General features: G+C 50.5%; 4 protein-coding genes across 5 annotated transcripts in view; all 4 read right to left on the reverse strand.

Moving 5' to 3' along the window:
• Positions 1-3,632, reverse strand: part of LOC130586968 (feather keratin Cos1-1/Cos1-3/Cos2-1) — a 5,830-nt gene extending 2,198 nt beyond the window's left edge. The window contains exon 1 of the mRNA XM_057387906.1: positions 3,555-3,632. The gene's annotated coding sequence lies outside the window, so the exon portion shown is untranslated. The remainder of the gene's footprint in view (positions 1-3,554) is intronic.
• LOC130586966 (feather keratin Cos1-1/Cos1-3/Cos2-1-like) lies at positions 2,895-3,200 on the reverse strand. Its single transcript, XM_057387903.1, has one exon. The coding sequence runs from the start codon at positions 3,198-3,200 to the stop codon at positions 2,895-2,897; it is 306 nt and encodes a 101-aa protein (XP_057243886.1).
• A 2,022-nt stretch (positions 3,633-5,654) lies between the features above and the next one.
• On the reverse strand, positions 5,655-9,672 carry LOC130586967 (olfactory receptor 6F1-like). 2 transcript variants are annotated; one of them, XM_057387905.1, is made up of 2 exons: positions 9,306-9,672; positions 5,655-8,036 (listed from the first exon to the last, which is right to left on the reverse strand). In XM_057387905.1, the coding sequence occupies exons 1-2, from the start codon at positions 9,393-9,395 to the stop codon at positions 7,092-7,094; spliced, it is 1,035 nt and encodes a 344-aa protein (XP_057243888.1). In that variant the 5' UTR covers positions 9,396-9,672; the 3' UTR covers positions 5,655-7,091. The 2 variants fall into 2 exon arrangements, with proteins under 2 accessions (XP_057243888.1, XP_057243887.1); XM_057387904.1 differs by lacking the exon at positions 9,306-9,672 and having other exon boundaries at positions 5,655-7,696; positions 7,793-8,182.
• Positions 9,673-11,307: 1,635 nt separating this feature from the next.
• Positions 11,308-14,046, reverse strand: LOC130586969 (feather keratin Cos1-2-like). Its single transcript, XM_057387908.1, has 3 exons — positions 13,966-14,046; positions 12,379-12,480; positions 11,308-12,035 (listed from the first exon to the last, which is right to left on the reverse strand). Exons 1-3 carry the CDS (start codon positions 14,044-14,046, stop codon positions 11,712-11,714), a joined length of 507 nt encoding a protein of 168 aa, XP_057243891.1. The 3' UTR covers positions 11,308-11,711.
• Positions 14,047-16,085: the final 2,039 nt, after the last annotated feature.

A 16,085-nucleotide genomic window follows, 5' to 3' on the forward strand; every position in this document is an offset into this window, starting at 1 on the left:
GGTCTGCTCTCAATGAGTTCATATCCCAGTCTGCATTCATGTCTGGGATTGTCCTGATCAGGTTCTGCACCTTGCACTTGAACTTCTTAAAACTTCATCAGGTTCTCATGGGCCCACTTCTCAAGTTTCTCCAGGTTCTTCAATCTCCCATCTTCCATCTTCYCCAGATTTCTCCAGGCCTCCCTGGATGGAACTCTCCTCTGCAGTGTCGTCCTGCACTGCTCAGCTTCATGTCATCTGCAAACTTGCCAATGGGGCACTCAATATAGTWTCTCTGTCACTGTCAACGATATTAAAGAGCACCAAAAAGTCCCAAGACAAAGCCTTGAGACATGCCCCTCTTTCCCTGCCTCCATGTGGTTGTAGAGCCACAGACCAAAGCTGTGCCCATCCAGCCATTTCCATATTCACAATAGTGCACACTTCAAATCTGAGCATTGGGTTTGTGTGGCCCAGTTTTGGTAGCAGGAGGGCTACAGGGGTGGCTTCTGTGAGAAGTTGCTGGAAGCTTCCTTCGTGTCCAGCAGAGCCAAAGCCATCTGACTCCAGGATGGACTCACCCGTGGACAAGGCTGAGCCCAGCAGAGATAGAAGTGACACCACATATTTAAGAGGAAAAGAGCTGGGAAGGAGGGAGAGGTAGGGGGAAGATTACTGGTTTTTTTGTTGGGTTTTTTTTTTTTTTATAAGACTTACTTGACTTCTTGTTATGTTCCTCTGATTTTGCTGATAATTAATTCAATTGATATCCCTTAGCTGAGTCTATTTTGCYTGTGACAGTATTTGGTAAGAGATCTCTTCTGGTTCTTAACTCATGAACAATTACATTTTCTCTCCCCTGTCCATTTGTAGAGGAGAGTGAGAGTGGCTTTGGTGGGTGCCTGGCATCCGGCCATGGTCAACCCTCTACACTGTGCCTCTTAGATTTGGGGATAAGGATGTTGTGTGGACCATGCTGAAGGCCTGACGGAAGTTCAGGTGGATGACAATGGCCAGTCTTACCTTGCTGACTTTCAGTCACTCCATCATTGAAGGCCACCAGATTKCTCAGACATGACTTGCCCTTGGAGAAGCCTTGCTGGCTCTTTTGGATCACCTCCTTGACCTGAGTTTGACTTAGAGTTGCTTCCATGAGGATCTGCTCCATGATCTCCTCAGACACAGAGGTGAGGCTCACTAATCTGTGGTTCCCCGGCTCTTTTATATTGCCTCTTTAAAAATCCAGGCTGCAGTGGGATGCCCACGTTCCCCTGTATATGAGGATGGGCCATGTCCTTCCCTCTCCCTCCCTCCCTGCTCAGCTCACCCTGATRGTTATTTGTTGTTGTCTCCCCATCYATGTGCATCAGGCTGCTGGTTTTGAACCTGTTCTGCCTTAACTCTGCCCTCAGGAAAAATTTCTGGCTTGTTTTGACTTGTCCACTTTCTGAGTAGTCTGTGMGTACACAAACAATGCCATGAGCTTGCCTGGGGCCTTGCCCTTCCCCGTGAGGCTCCAGCCTTGCTGTGGCTGTCTCCTGGTGTCCTCAGCAGAGTTCACAGCAGGGTGTGTTCCTGCGTGTACTCATGTCTCAGGTGCTCTGTGTGCAGCCAGACTTGTGTGACCGAACCACAGRTGCGTATTTGACAGGTGTATGTGAACACGTGTCCTGTTGTGTCTCCCCTCACAAACAGACTATGTTCCTCATGGCAGGGCCTCCAAGGCCCTGAGCAAAGCTGCTCCACCTGTCCTTGGGAGTGACAAGGCACCACCGAGCAGTGAARGGTCTGTGGGCATCACTTACTGTCCCTGGTCTGCCCTGGGCCTGTGAGGGTTCATGGGGACTCCAGTGTGTGACCCAGTGTGGTTTATCCCAGGACTGACTTGTGAAGGATGCCAGCCCTKCATACCTGCAAAACATGGGCCCTGCCACAGGCCTTGGGTGTGGTGGTAGGGCTGCAATGAGGACCTGATCCCAGCTGCCCATGCCCATTTGTGCTGGCCYTGGTCTGAGACAGGGCAGAGGAGAGGAGCAGMAGGTGGAAATGARGCCRTGGGCCAGCTCTGAGGCTGTTCCAMACAGCCAYACTCCTGACAATCTCTGGGRATATTTTCTGTGWACCCCAGCACAGCAYTGACCAGAGCAAGAGGTGCCCCRTGGTCCTGCAGTGTGGCTTCTCTCCAGGACCTCCCACAGAATTCTAGCTGTCACTTGAGGACAGCAGAGGTTTTGGCAGGAGCTGTTGGGGGTATATTTGGGCAGGGGCACTGAAGGGCAAGGGCTTGCTGCTACTTGCTGTGGGAGAGCTGGCGATGTTTTGCACCCTGCCCCAGGACTGTGTCCCAAAGAGGAYCCTCTGCAGCATATCCCAACCTCCCGTTTTTCTGGGTGAAGAATCTCACTACATTGTCACTTTAACCCCTGCCAGGATCATGACTGTTCTCCCTCAGCAGCTTGCAAGGACATATGTGAAGAAAAGAACCACCTGGACAGCCAGCCTGAGATGCAAAAACCTTTATTGAGTTTAAGAAGGTAACCAAAGTTGCTACAAGCACAGGCCATCAGTGCAGGGATCTGGAGGGACAAGCAAGATGCTTTGCAAGCTCTTGGCCATGGTGAAGTCCAGGCAGGGCATCCATTTGCCTTKCCTGCAGAGTGCAGGCTGGCTTGGAGGAGCCTTGCAGCACAGGGGAGCAGAAGGACATGATGAAAAGAGAGAAAAGGAGATATGTAGGAAATACATAGGACATGCTTTCGAAGTGCCTGAGCTGTCGCTTCCTGCCAGGGTTTTCAGGAGGAACTAATGATGGTTTGTTCCTCTGAAAAAAAATGATCTGAAGATTCCTCTTTTGTCCAGCACCAGGTCTGGAGATCCTGGGGAGACTTCCCAAGACCTGTAAATGCYCAGCACCATTAGCAGGGGAGGCCCCTCCTTCCACCGTAGCTCCTGGTGATGCAGGACAGGTCGAAGCCCCCAGAGTTGATGGGCACTCCACCACAGCTGAGGATGYTGCCAACAGCAGCAGAGGTGGAGGATCCCACCACGGTGTTCTGAGGGAAGGAGCTGAGGATGGGACCAGGCAGGGTCACCAGCACAGCAGGTGGCTCAATGACAACGGTGGAGTCCTGGCATTGGCGAACACAGGGCTCATTGCAGCTGTTGGCCAGTGGTGTGGGGCCACAGGGCTGGCAGGGACGGCATTGGGTGTTGCAGGACATGTCTTGGGTCCGGAGATGCACCTGGCAGAGAGAGCAGAGAGAAAGCAACGCACAAGGGTAGGTGGGTGAKGAGAAGCCTGGTTACCCCATCACCAAAGAGCCAAGGCGATCACGAGTGGGAAGCTGGAGACTGTGTCAGGAGCCCTACAAAGAGCAGTCTGACTCAAGGAAGTTCTCTCCCAGGCCATAAACGAAAGCCACCACAGTCACCAGCTTCTCTCTATGCCAGCCTCCTCCCCTCGTTCATCTTTCAGCACCAGATCCTCCAAACCCCAAATATGAGAAAGCCAATATCAGTTGAGATGTCCACCAAGTGGAGATCTCACTTTGGAAGAGAAAGGGCTTCAGACTCACCTGGTTCCCAAGCAGAAGGAAGCAAGAGAAGTGGCTGAGAGAGCAGGGGCTCGGGCTGCCTTTTATACCTGCCCTGCACTGCCGCAAGAGCAGGGCAGACTTTGCAGAGGTAACAATTTCCCAGCAAGCTCATCTTGGATGCAAACCACACCTAATGATATGGGCTGTGCTTTTATTTCCTCACTGCTGCCTTTTCATTGCTACATTTGTTCCATGCCCRTTCCCCAATGAAGGCTCTTTCTGACCCCGGGATAAAAGGCCCTGGCATTTCTAAGGCAGGAATGAAGTTGTGCGGGCAGAAAACTCTGTTTATGTGCTGGATGGGCCCAGACCAGGCAAGTGATGAACCAGCCTGTATAACTCTGGTGGGGTTGTTTGAGTTCCAGCAATYCTCACCTGGATGCCCAAGGACCCCTGTGGATGAGGATATTCCCTATCCTTCTCTTTCCTTCCCTATGGTCTTTCTTCCTTCCCCATGTCCACAGACGGTGCAATTTCTTTTGGCACCAACCTGTCTAACTCTACCCTCAGGAAAAGTTTCTGTCTTGTTTTGACTCATCCCCTCTTTGTGCAGCACAAACAGTGCCATGGGCCTGTCTGGCTCCTTGTCCTTCCTCACAATGCTCCAACCCAGCTGTAGTTGTCCCCAGGTGTCCTCAGCAAAGTCCACAGTGTGTTGTGCTCCTGCAACCTTGACTTTTACAGGATGGGACCAGGCAGGGTCACCAGCACAGCAGGTGGCTCAATGACAATTGCATGGTCCCATGCAATCCTGGAGAAACCTGGAGAAGGTCCTGGGGATAGCTTAAATCACATTCCAGTGCCTAAAGGGGCTCCAAGAGAAATGGAAATAGACTTTTTACAAGGGCATGGAGTCACAGAAAARGGGAATGGATTCCCACTGAAAAAGGACAGATTCATATTTGTTGCTAWGAAAAAATTCCTCCCTRTGAGGGTGGTGAGGCCCTGGCACAGGTTGTCCAGACAAGCTGTGGCTGCCCCACCCCTGGAAGTGACCACATTGACYGCAACCTGGCCAGTCAAGGCAAGGTTGGATGGAGCTTTAAGGAACCTGGCCTGGTGGAAAGTACTTTTGTCCATGGTGACAGGGTTGGATCATCATAGTCCCTTCAAACCCAAGCCATTAAACGATTCTATGGAATTTGAGAGGAGCAGTTCCCTCCTTGTCTCTGCTTGCATGTAGCTCTGATCTCAACCTGTCCAGCAGTGGCACCTGGGGGCAGTGGGAGGTTGGGCTCCTGTCCCCCCACCTGGGCTGCTGTGAAGCCTATACTCATGCAACTTTTAGAGTTGCTTCTAGATTCAGAGATTTTGATGATGAAAACTGTCCAGGAAGCCTGACTTGGGGCAGATCCATTGGAGGCTACCATAAACAATCCAAGTCAGCCTTGTCAATGCCCTCTGCCTAAAGCAGGTAGTACACTGGAGTTCTCAGGGCAAGGCACCTATCAGCTTTCTTCCCATTCCCTTTCCATGGGTCTCCACTGATGGCCACAGCTAGAGAACGAGGTCTTTGGCAGGAGGCACAACTGCTCTTATGGTTTCTTCATGGGGCCACAGTAGTCCAAGAAGGGAAGAACCCTTCCTTGCCCTCCATCAGCAAATGGGAAGCAGCCATCAGCCAGACTGTGGGCAAGATTCTTCCTGCACTCATCCACTGCCAGAGAGTAGTCCCACTCTTTTTTATGTGCCTCCTWCTTTTCAGGGAAATGACCAGTGCTGGAGAGAGCTCCTGTGTTCCTGAGTGCATGCCAGTTTCTCTGTCCAACAGCTGGTGGATCTCAGTGATTGTGATTCCYCCCATGAGCTAAAAGAAGGGTTCTGGGGACCTCTTCTCAGGCTATCCCACTACAGCACTGCTTATGCAAGCTCAGCCCAAGGAAGCTGAGCTTCCAGATGGATCCCCCCCTTTGAATTGCAGTCAGTTCCTCTTGAAGTATCATCCCCTTCACCTGAGAAACCTTAGGGTACATGTTTGTTTTGCTACTGCTGTTCCAGGATAGCTTGCCTCTCCCGAGTGACTCTGCTCTGACAGCCCTGAGTGAAGCTTTGCACTCTCTTATTTATCTCAGAGGGCTCTGAGAAGTGCTGATGAAGAATTCACAGCAGCTCTCACTGTTGTGYACTCTGCTGTGTCTAGGATATATTGCACATTTCAGCTCCTGCTTTCTGTTGCTCCCTGGTACTGCAGAGGGCTTCAAAACTCCAAATATACAATTCTCCCAAAAATGCATCATTCCTAAGCACGGATGACAAGCAGTGATGTCTACCTGAGGATAAATCCACTCACAGGCTCTCTCTGCTTTCTCAGTGTGCTGTCCCAGGGATTTTCCCAAATGCAGCTGAAAAAGAGCACAGCTGACAAAGAGTGGGAATTGGTGGTGTCTGGGCCTGGATGTAGGTCTAAGCACCATTGCTTCTAGGAGAGAGGAGTAGATGTTCAATTCAGACTCAATCATCTCCCCTGGAGAGCTCTGCACTCAGGTGAAATTAATCCCACACCCTCCATAAACACCTGTCTACCACGCTGATGCYTCCTCATTATGAGGTGGTTACACGGACTCTCCTCACTGTCAGTATGTGAAAAGGAAAACTTTGAGAACATGATTCACCTGTACTGAAATGAAACTCGGGAGGGGAAAGGCAAGTGCTGTTTGGAAGCACTAATACCCTTCCAGTGAGTGTAAAGAGAGACTTTACACTTGTTTTCCAGACAGCCTTCCACAGSTCTGCACTTTGAGTGCTTTGCCAAACACATTAGAGTTTTTCCACAACAAAGCCCAAAATGGGTGGAACGATGTACTGCAGAAAATTATGTGGGTTTTTAGATGTGGAAATGCCCTGACACATCTARTATGAAGCACACAATTTTGCATAATTTTAATTAAAAATAAGAGAGTAGATTCAGATGTTAAGGAGAGAAAAGAAGAGGAATTACGCAAATTTTGTTTGCAGTCTTATGTTAGTAATAATGGCTATTGGCAGAGATATGAGACATTGCCAAATTTTATCTTGAATCAGAGTACTATTTGATKAAATAGCTACAAGAATGTGGCATAGATTCATCCACAAAACATCAGGTTGAATGGAGAAACACACATCTATTTCCTAAAGCAATGTTTCCTAAAGTAGCTGGGGTTTCTTTAACAGATTCAGACAAGCCCTGACAAAATGAAGCACTTGGCAAACTGGGGTAGAAACCTGTGGGAGTACCATTACACTCTGTTCCAGAACCATTTATGGATAGGGGTTGTGACCTTTTCCAATCATTTTAAAGGAATGGGAAGCATTCTGAAATCACTGGGAATGAACAGAGGGTGGTGGAAACAGSAGAACTGAGGCTCAGCCCAGCCAGAGAGGGCTGTAAGGTGGTAGGAGCTCATTGGRACATTGGTGGCTTCTCACTGCCAGYGGTGCCCACACAGACCTACACTTCAGCGGGGATCTGCAGGGCAGAAGCCATGGGAGGGAGGGGATGAATCTGTTTGTTCAACTGCTGCCCTTTGAAAMGTCCCTTCACTTCTTCTGGAAAACCCGACCCAGAGCAAGTTTCACCTCTTTGTTTCTGAGTGTGTAAATGAAGGGGTTTAAACAAGGAGTTACCACTGTGTTAAAGACATTGGCGATTTTGTTCAGCTCCAGGGAGTTCTGGGCCGATGGTTTGACATACAGGAATATGGTGGAGCCATACCAGATGGTGACAACACTGAGATGGGCAGAGCAGGTGGAAAAGGCCTTTTTCCGGCCATGGGCTGACCGGATCCTCAGGATGGAAGAGATTATGCACATGTAGGAGACCAGGGTGACCACACAGGAAGCCACCACGACGATTATGGAGACAACGAAGGTTGCCAGCTCCACAGACCGTGTATCACTGCAGGAGAGGGCAACGCAGGAGTCTATATCACAGAGAAAATGATTAATGATGTCTGGCCCACAGAATGTCAACCTGGATGTCAGAAAGGCCAGCAGGGAGATGGCCAGAAAGCCTCCTAGCCAGGAGCTGARTGCCAGCCGAACAGAGAGGATGCTGCTCATGAGGGAGCTGTATCTCAGGGGGTAGCAGATGGCTAAGTAGCGGTCATAGGCCATGACAGACAGGAGAAAACACTCAGTGGAGCCTAGAGAGAGAAGAAAGAACAACTGGAGGATGCAGACACTGAAGGAGATGGTCTGGCTAGTCCCCAGCATGACTCCTATGGCTTTGGGAACAGCACCTGTGGTGTACCAGATCTCCAGAAAGGASAGATTACAGAGGAAAAAGTACATTGGGGTGTGTAGGTTGCTGCTTGTCCACACAAGGGCTATGATGGATGCATTGCCTATTAGTGTCAGGGTGTACATCAGGGCAAACACCACCACAAGGAAGACTCGGGATTGCCATGTGCCTGGGAAGCCAAGAAGGATGAATTCTTCCACACTTGTCCCATTTGCCATGTCCTTCCAAATGCTGATGTCMCTCTGCAAAGAAAGAAAAGTTTCTRTGRAAGTTTGCATGCCTGTGCTGGTCCTTCAGGTACTACAAGTAGCKGAACAAAATCACCATCACTGAAAATGCAGCTGGTGCACAGCATGGGGAAATGGCATTTATCCTAAGTTAAACTGTCAGAGAAATCCTTCCCTGATGAAACATGTTTRGATAACTAGATCTGATCCTGAAAATCAGGCCTACCCCAACAAATGAACATTTGGAGAATTATTTATCAGATTGTGCACCTCCTTTAYAATGTGGGGAATGCAGTCACTTCTGTGAAAATCCCACTTAGGAAACTATGGACAACAGGCTGAGACTGTCCAGCTGTGGGAAAAGCTGTTACAAGTAGGAAGGGAATAACATAACCTGTAATTTTCAAGGCAGGCAATACTGAGGTGTGGTATCAGCAAATGCATCTGAGTAATACAAATACTGTCATGATGATGTGGCACTGCAGGAGATTTTCCYACCTCTTCCAGGTCAGTTTATTACAAGGTGTTGTGACTGAGCTGCAGGCACACAGGGCAGCAGGTTAGTGTGACAGTCACTGCTCAGGGATTGCTGTTCTTGCTTTCTTCCGAGTCTCAGAACAGGAAGCTTTTGCAAATACCTCCATTTCCTGCACTGATGAGCATAGCTATTAGARGGCCAAATTCACCTCTTTGCAATTTCACCATCTCAGAGTCAGRGAAGGATTTCTGCTGACAAAGCTGAAATATCTACAGTAAAATATTCCTGTCTCAGCTTCTCAGCTTAACCCCTTTTTTTCTCCATAGACAGAGAAAAAGCATGAGGGAGACACGGCTCTTTTTGTCTTATATACAAGGCTAAAAGCCCTCTCGAAGTGTCAGGTGGTTTCTGAGGTCTGAGGCAGGAGTCTAGTGAGCACCTTAGATGGATGTCAGACATCTCAGCTTGGGCTAAGATATTTGAGATATTCCACACCTCAGTGACTGAAGGCAAAACCCTCTGAGTTGAATCTCATTAAAGGYAACCCAGCTGAACTGTTCCTGCAGACAACAGAGGATTCTTGATCAGTTCTCTAGGAAAGAACATATCTTCAGGTGAATGTGAAAAACAGATGGACTAAAACACCAGCTGAATCATCTCTTTCTCTCCTATCTTCCTCCACTCCAGCAATGTATACAAGAAATCTCATGTATTTAAAGAATAAAGAATTCCCCCTTAATCCAGCTCTCCTTAAACATGCAAGGCTTTGAAGTCTGTGCTGTATGTCTTGGGCAGGCTTCACTCACCYGATTTGCCTGTGGAAATGATCCAAATGACATCTTTTCGTGCATCATCCTCCCAAGGAAGCCACGGYCCCCTTGGCTAATGGAGAACATTGGAAAGAGGTAGGTTTATTGTGGGGAGCTCTGGATTCAGATGAAGGTGTGTGTATGAACAGCTCTCCCCTTGCCGGCTCACTTCRAGCTGGCGGCAATTGTCTGACCTTGTTTCCTCTTCATCCAGTAGGAGCTGCGAGCTTGCACTCCTGATCTTTTCCCTCTCCCAGCCACCGCTGTAATTCCACTACAGGGAGTTTTGTGTGCACACACACGAARTGTAAACCCTCCTCAGTTCAGCTTCCTGCAGTGAGATCATACACCTGAGAGTCGCCAGCATCATTAGCATAAGAACATCTCCACACCCRTCTCATTAACACAATGAAGCTCCAGCTGGCTGCACCTAGGAGACTGTTTTCTGTGTTCCCTCTGGTGTGCCCCAGGGAGTTTGACCTCTGGGAGGTTTTCCAGACTTGGCAGAGATGGATAGTACTCTCTCTTCACGCAGACCAATTAAAGAAGAGCAATGCAATTCCCTAAGTGGCTGTTAGGCTGRGTGTTTGCCTCCTGCCTGCGGCTGTGGTATGAGAAGCTTGTCAGGAACTCAGCTGACACAGAGATGTCTGAAACAGTCGTGTTCCAAGAGACTGGAAGTGTCAGGTATTTGGTGCTGGATACTAAGGTGGTCGTGAAACCTCTGGGGTGTTAAGTAACTAAAGGCAACTATGAGTACATGGATACACCCATAAGGGATTCACTTGCCTTATTTAGAGCCTTTAAATGCATTTATGGCCTCTGTCTTCAGTCTTAATTAAAGTGAMGAACTAAGTAAAGATCTAAGTTCAAAATAGGGCAAGACATTAGAAGAGGAAAATCAATTTCCCCTGACTCCAGAGAAGGTGTCTCCAATTGAGGTACTCATCTGTGCTCCATTGATCATCAGCTGAGAGAAACAGATGCTCTCAAGCCTTAGTTCAAAGCTTACAAAAAGTGCTGTCTCCCACAGATCAGYCAATCCAGGCCTTACAAAACCCTCTTTTTCATCTTTTGACACTCAAGACAAACTAGCTGGATCCCATACAGACACACAAAAATGCACACACTTCTCATCCTCTGGGCATCTTGAGTTAGCCTCTCTCTGGAGCTGAATCTGTCTGCACTGGCGAGGGCCACCACACAGGTGTWGGATTTGACAGAGACATTTTCTGCAAGCCCTGTGTCCCAGGCTTCAGTGTGGTTGAGAGAAAGCTGATCTGTACTTGGTGTGAGATGAGGTGGAGATGCAGCTCACGGGAGTAAAGTGCTCAGCTTGAGCCCATTTGCTGCCCATGAAACCATCTCCCCACTGTCTTTCTGTCCTGTTCATGGACATAGATGTGGGGTTTAGCCATGGGTYGGAGGTGTTGGAGCCTGTGGGTTTACTTGTGAGTGTCTGATGAAGCAAGTCATGCACACGTGACCAGGTCCAGTGACTGCTGTGAGCTTGTCCCAGTTGGGGACTTCAGAGGCCACCAYTGGATCATCTTCAGGGATCTGTGTCTCCAGAAAGATGATCCATGCCATTTGCTGTGCACATCTGCTTTGGGATGAGCTAAATCTCATGGGTGACTCAATGTACCATCACTCACTGTGGGAAGGGTCTATAGAGTCTGTTAGAGCTGGTCCTGACCACRTGTTGGGCTCCCTATCTGCAGGACATGCTCTGAGACCAAGGGGCTGTGYCTGAGTGGAAATGTTGGAAAGTTGAGCCTGATCCCCACTGCCTGTGGAGAAGTCAGGGGTGTCTTCATCAGCTCCAAGGGACAGTGACTGAAAGGGCCACACTGCTGTGTTTCCCAACCTACCCTTCCTCTGGAAATAATCAATGGTCCATTTGTGTCTCCATCTTTTCCTCCACCACCCATGGCAAAGCCTTTTAGTCTCAGCAGCTTGAGACAAGGACACCAAAAAATAATTACTTGGAGGCTGAGAGTGAGATGCAGAAAGCTTTATTGTCATTGAAGCAGAAAACTAGTTCCCTTACAGAGGAACTGACAGCTGGTGGTGGCGGGACACCACAGGCAACTGCTAAAAGCTTGTGCCCATCACTGACACKGGAGATCCCACAGGGCACCCCACAGCGGGCAGGGGTCAGCAGATCCCCCAGGGAGGCTGCAAAAGTTACAATCCAGAAGTATGGAAGACAAGAGAGAGGCAGGAGAGAAAGGCAGGGAAAGCAAACATTGGCCATGGTTTCAGAGAGCCCCACCTGCCCTCCTTCAGAAGGGCAGCATTGGTTGCTCAGCATCTCTGAATTCAATGGCCAGAAGCTCTGTCCTCAGTCCAGCAGCAGCTTCTGGGTTCCTGGGGGTCCTTGTGAGGGCTGCACCAGTGTCTTTAGCATGGAGGACACCTTCTGCCATAGCGGCTGGTGATGCAGGAGAGGTCAAAGCCMCCAGAGTTGATGGGCACTCCATCACAGCTGAGGATGTTGCCAACAGCAGCCGAGGTGGAGGATCCCACCACGGTGTTCTGAGGGAAGGAGCTGAGGATGGGGCCAGGCAGGGTCACCACCACGGGTGAGGGCTGGATGGCCACGGTGGAGTCCTGGCACTGKCGGACACAGCACTCATTGCAGCTGTTGGCCAGCGGGGTGGGGCCGCAGGGCTGGCAGGGACGGCACTGGGTGTTGCAGGACATGGCTTGAGGCTGCAGATGCACCTGAGAGAGAGGAAAGGGAAGGAAGCAGAGCACAGGCACATGTAAGCAGCCATCGGCCATGAGACCATCATCCCACTGCAAGAATTTCAATGGTACTTGCTATGGGAAGGGAGAAACTGGGCAGTGAGAGAAAGGGGTTTTCAGCTTCATCCTGACACAGCACGGCAGAGTATCACCTTATTGCTTCAGTAAAGAGTCCCCTCAGCCAAATCCTTGACACTGTCTAAGTCAGATCTTTGCCCTTCTCTGACCCCTCAGCAGCAGCAGTACCAAGACCACCCATAAGCTATAGCAACATAGAACTTCACCAGAAAAGAACAGAGGAAAAGAGCTTCATACTCACCTGGGTCCCAAGGAAAAGGAAGCAGGAGAAGTGAATGAGAGAGCCTGGAGTTGAGCTGGCTTTTATGGTGGCTCTGAGTCGCCCCAGGCCCTGAGGTGGCTTCTATGAAAGTGRTAATTTCCTAAGGTGCTCATGATGTATGGAAAACATCCCAGCTAATGACATGGGCTGGGTGCTTGTTTTCTGTGTTGCCACCTTTTCATTTCCTGGCTTATGTCATACACATTTCTTCATGGAGGCTTCTTCTGAGCACTGAGAYGCCTCAGGGTTTCCAGGGCAGGAATGTGTCGGTGTCTGCAGAATCCTCAGCTCAAGTGCTGGATGGGTGCAGTGCAGGGAAGTGAGGCTGGGCTGGAGCKCATTGGTGTTGCCTGTGGCCTTGTTGACAGGAAGGGGTCCAGCTGCTCTCAGCACTCCAACCCTTGAGTGAACATGATACCACTGCAAAATGATATATCATGTCTTTTTTCTCCATCTCTTTCCTCCATGCCTCCCATCTTGCTCCAATGTTCATTTGTGTTTGGAATCTCAGGCATTTGGGCTACACTGTTGGGTTTCGCTCTCTTCCTCCTAAAGCTCTCCTTATGCCTTTCCAATATCTCAAAGGAGGGAGAATCTTCAAGTCATCTGGRCAATATGAACCAGTGCTTGGTCACCCTCAACAATAAGAAGGTCTTTCCTGTGTTTCAGACAGAGCTTCCAGTGTTCCAGCCTGTGCTCATTGCCTGTGGTCCCATCACTGGGCACCTCAGAGAAGAGCCTGGCTCTGCTCTTCTTGCACCTTCTAGATCTGGGCTGCATGGCAAGGTTTTGATTGTGGGGGAGCCAACATCAGGCTTTAAAGTCTGACCCACCACTGGCCAAGGCTGAGCTTGTCAGCAACAGTGGAGGTTATGTGGGATAACTTGTTTAGGAAGGGAGAAAAATCCTACTGTGAAGCAGCAGAGAGAGGAGAGGTGGGAAAAGATGTGAAAGAAACAATCCTGCAGACACCAAGCTCAGTGAAGGAGCTGGGAGGTGCTCCAGGTGACCCCATAAAAGCTCATGCTGGATCAGGCTCCTGTCAGGAYCTGTGGCCCTGTGAGTGACAGGCCTGTGCTGGAACAGGATTGCAGGCAGGACTTGTGAAGAGCTGAGCCCAWGTGAAGAGCTCACATTGGAGAAGCTCATGGAGGACTGTGTCCCATGCTGTGACTGCCCTGGGTGGTGAAAGGGCCTGGCCAGGTCTGGAGAATGAGAGCAACTCAGGCCTGGGCCATGCACTGAGAGGGCAGCGATGGCGCAGGGCTGGGCTGGGCACTGAGGGGGCAGCGATGGCGCAGGCCTGGGCTGTGCACTGAGAGGGCAGCGATGGCGCAGGGCTGGGCTGGGCACTGAGAGGGCAGCGATGGCGCAGGGCTGGGCTGGGCACTGAGAGGGCAGCGATGGCCCAAGCCTGGGCTGGGCACTGAGAGGGTAGCAATGGCGCAGACCTGGGCTGGGCCTGGGCTCTCACACAGCCCATGGCAGGGACCAAGGCGGACCTGAGCTCATGGTTGAGCTGGGTCTAGGTGGGCTTGGTCCTGGTGCTCCCTGTCCCAGGGTCACCTGCTGGCTCTGCTCTGGCTCCCGCAGACCCTGCATGGGGTAGAAATCCACTGGTRGCTGGGTTGTGACCTGTGGGACCATGGCATTCCTGGGCCGCAGGAAAGCTGCTCTGTCCTTGGGTGAGACAAGGCAGAACAAAGCTGCGTTGTGTGTTTTGTCACCACTCCCTGTCCCAGGGCTGCCTTCCCCTGAGGGGTGTTCTGTTACAGGGACAGGGGACGCCARTGTGGGTGATCCCAATGCCGCCCTGAGAGCACCTTAGCCCTACATAAGGAGCTCCAGCTAAGCCAAGGCCAGAGGCTGTGCTGCAGGGGGAGAGGGCTGAATGGGGAAATTTTCTCTGCTGCCCAAGACCAGACACACTGACCATGGCCTCTGGATCAGGTGATGGAGGAGAGGGGCAGTGGAGTAGGGAATGTGGGCCATTCCAAGGCTGTTAACCTATGCCCARTTCCTGCCACAATTTGGCTTGTGAGCTTTGTGCCCAGCACAGCTTCACACAAAGCAAGAACAGCAATCTCCCCCGAAAACTTGTGGAAATGCTGACCCCCTCAGGGTTTTCCACATGCCTGCAGTTCTCATCTAAAGAACAGAAGTTTTGGGRATTCCTGATTGTATGATGTACTTCAAGTCCAAGAAGTATTTCTGAGAGGAGATGCAGCCAGAGAAAGCAGAAATGGAGGAAGGGCTTCAGGCTCACCTGACTCCCAAAAAAGAGGCAAGAGATGGGGTTGAGAGAACAAAGAGCTGGGCTGGCCTTTATCATGGACTTTTACTGCCCCAGGCTGCCAGAGGCATCACCTGTAGAGGTAATCATTTTCTGACAATTTTGTCCTAAATGCAAAACATCCCCTTTAATGCTGTGAGCTGTGGTTTGGCTTCTTAAATGGCTGTTTTCACTTCCTGCTTTTTTTCAGGCACATTCCTTAATGAAGGCATCTTTTGCATGATGAGATGAGAGGCCCAAGCATTGCTGAATCAAAACACATCAGCGTCAGCACAGGACTCACGCACATGCTGCAAAAGTCCATTAAAAGTAAATTATGTCAGTCTGGGTCACCCCATTGAGATCTTATGAGCCTTTGTCTTGAAGAAGTGGCCTTGTTCCTTGGTTTGACTGTATCCCACCAAACACAGAACCCAGGACAATTCAGATGGTTGGTGGCTGGTTTTACCTTCTCCTGTCATGTACCAATGATGTGGAAAATGGGAAGAAAAAGGTAGAAAGTTTTATTCAGATCTCAGAAAGAAAGGCAAATGACATAATAAAGGAGCTTCCATAAGGACAAAGGCGACAAAGGAAAGAGTAAGGAAAATGACCACTAGTGTTTAATGTCTCCATGAATGGCATGAGTAGTGGGAAGGAGGACATTCTCCACAAGTTTGGAGGTGACATCAAACAACAAAGAACAGGCAGAGAACTGGCCTCTGTTGCCCAAGTTGTTCCCAGAAAATCCTAGAAACAGAGGAAAGGAATGGAGTCTGGAAGTGCTGTGCAACAGAAGACCAGGCAATGAACAGCTGCTGGAACATGGGGCTCTCAGCCTCCTCACTGCCATCTGCAGAAAAACTCCGGCTGCTCTTTCAAGCCGCTGAACATGGTAACAGCTCCAGAAAGCTGCTCCATCTCCTGTTTCAGGGCCCTGCCGCTGCCCCAGACTGCAGCTGGTGCTACGCAGGCTGATTCTCGCCAGGATGTCCTTGCTTGAAGAGGGCAACTGTCCATTTCCCGGGAGTCCAAGTCTGTGCTGCTGCAGAGCCCCTGAGTGCCCTGAAGCCGGGCAAGCGCCCGACAGGCACCGGAGCAGGGTCCAGCCACAGGGCGGAGCTGGAGGCGATAGAGAGGAGAGGAGAGGAGAGAAAAGAAGGCAGCACGGCCGGAGCAGAGAGCCGGGGCTGGCGGGGACAGCGATCTCGGGCGGCGGAGCGGCGGGATGCGGCGGGGTCGGGGCGCGGGGCTGGCGGCGCTGGCCGCGGTGCTGCTCGGTGAGCAGRGCTGGGGCTGGGGCTGGGGAGAAACCGCAGGCTCCTGGAAGTTGCCGTACTCTTTCGCTTCTTCACGGACCTGTTTCCCATAACCATGCTCGAGTCCATCCCTTCCCCTGTACCATTCCATATTC

The sequence above is a fragment of the Malurus melanocephalus genome, unplaced genomic scaffold (assembly GCF_030028575.1).
Source record: "Malurus melanocephalus ecotype Western Australia unplaced genomic scaffold, MMel_1.1 scaffold_1429, whole genome shotgun sequence".
Taxonomy (NCBI): domain Eukaryota; kingdom Metazoa; phylum Chordata; class Aves; order Passeriformes; family Maluridae; genus Malurus; species Malurus melanocephalus.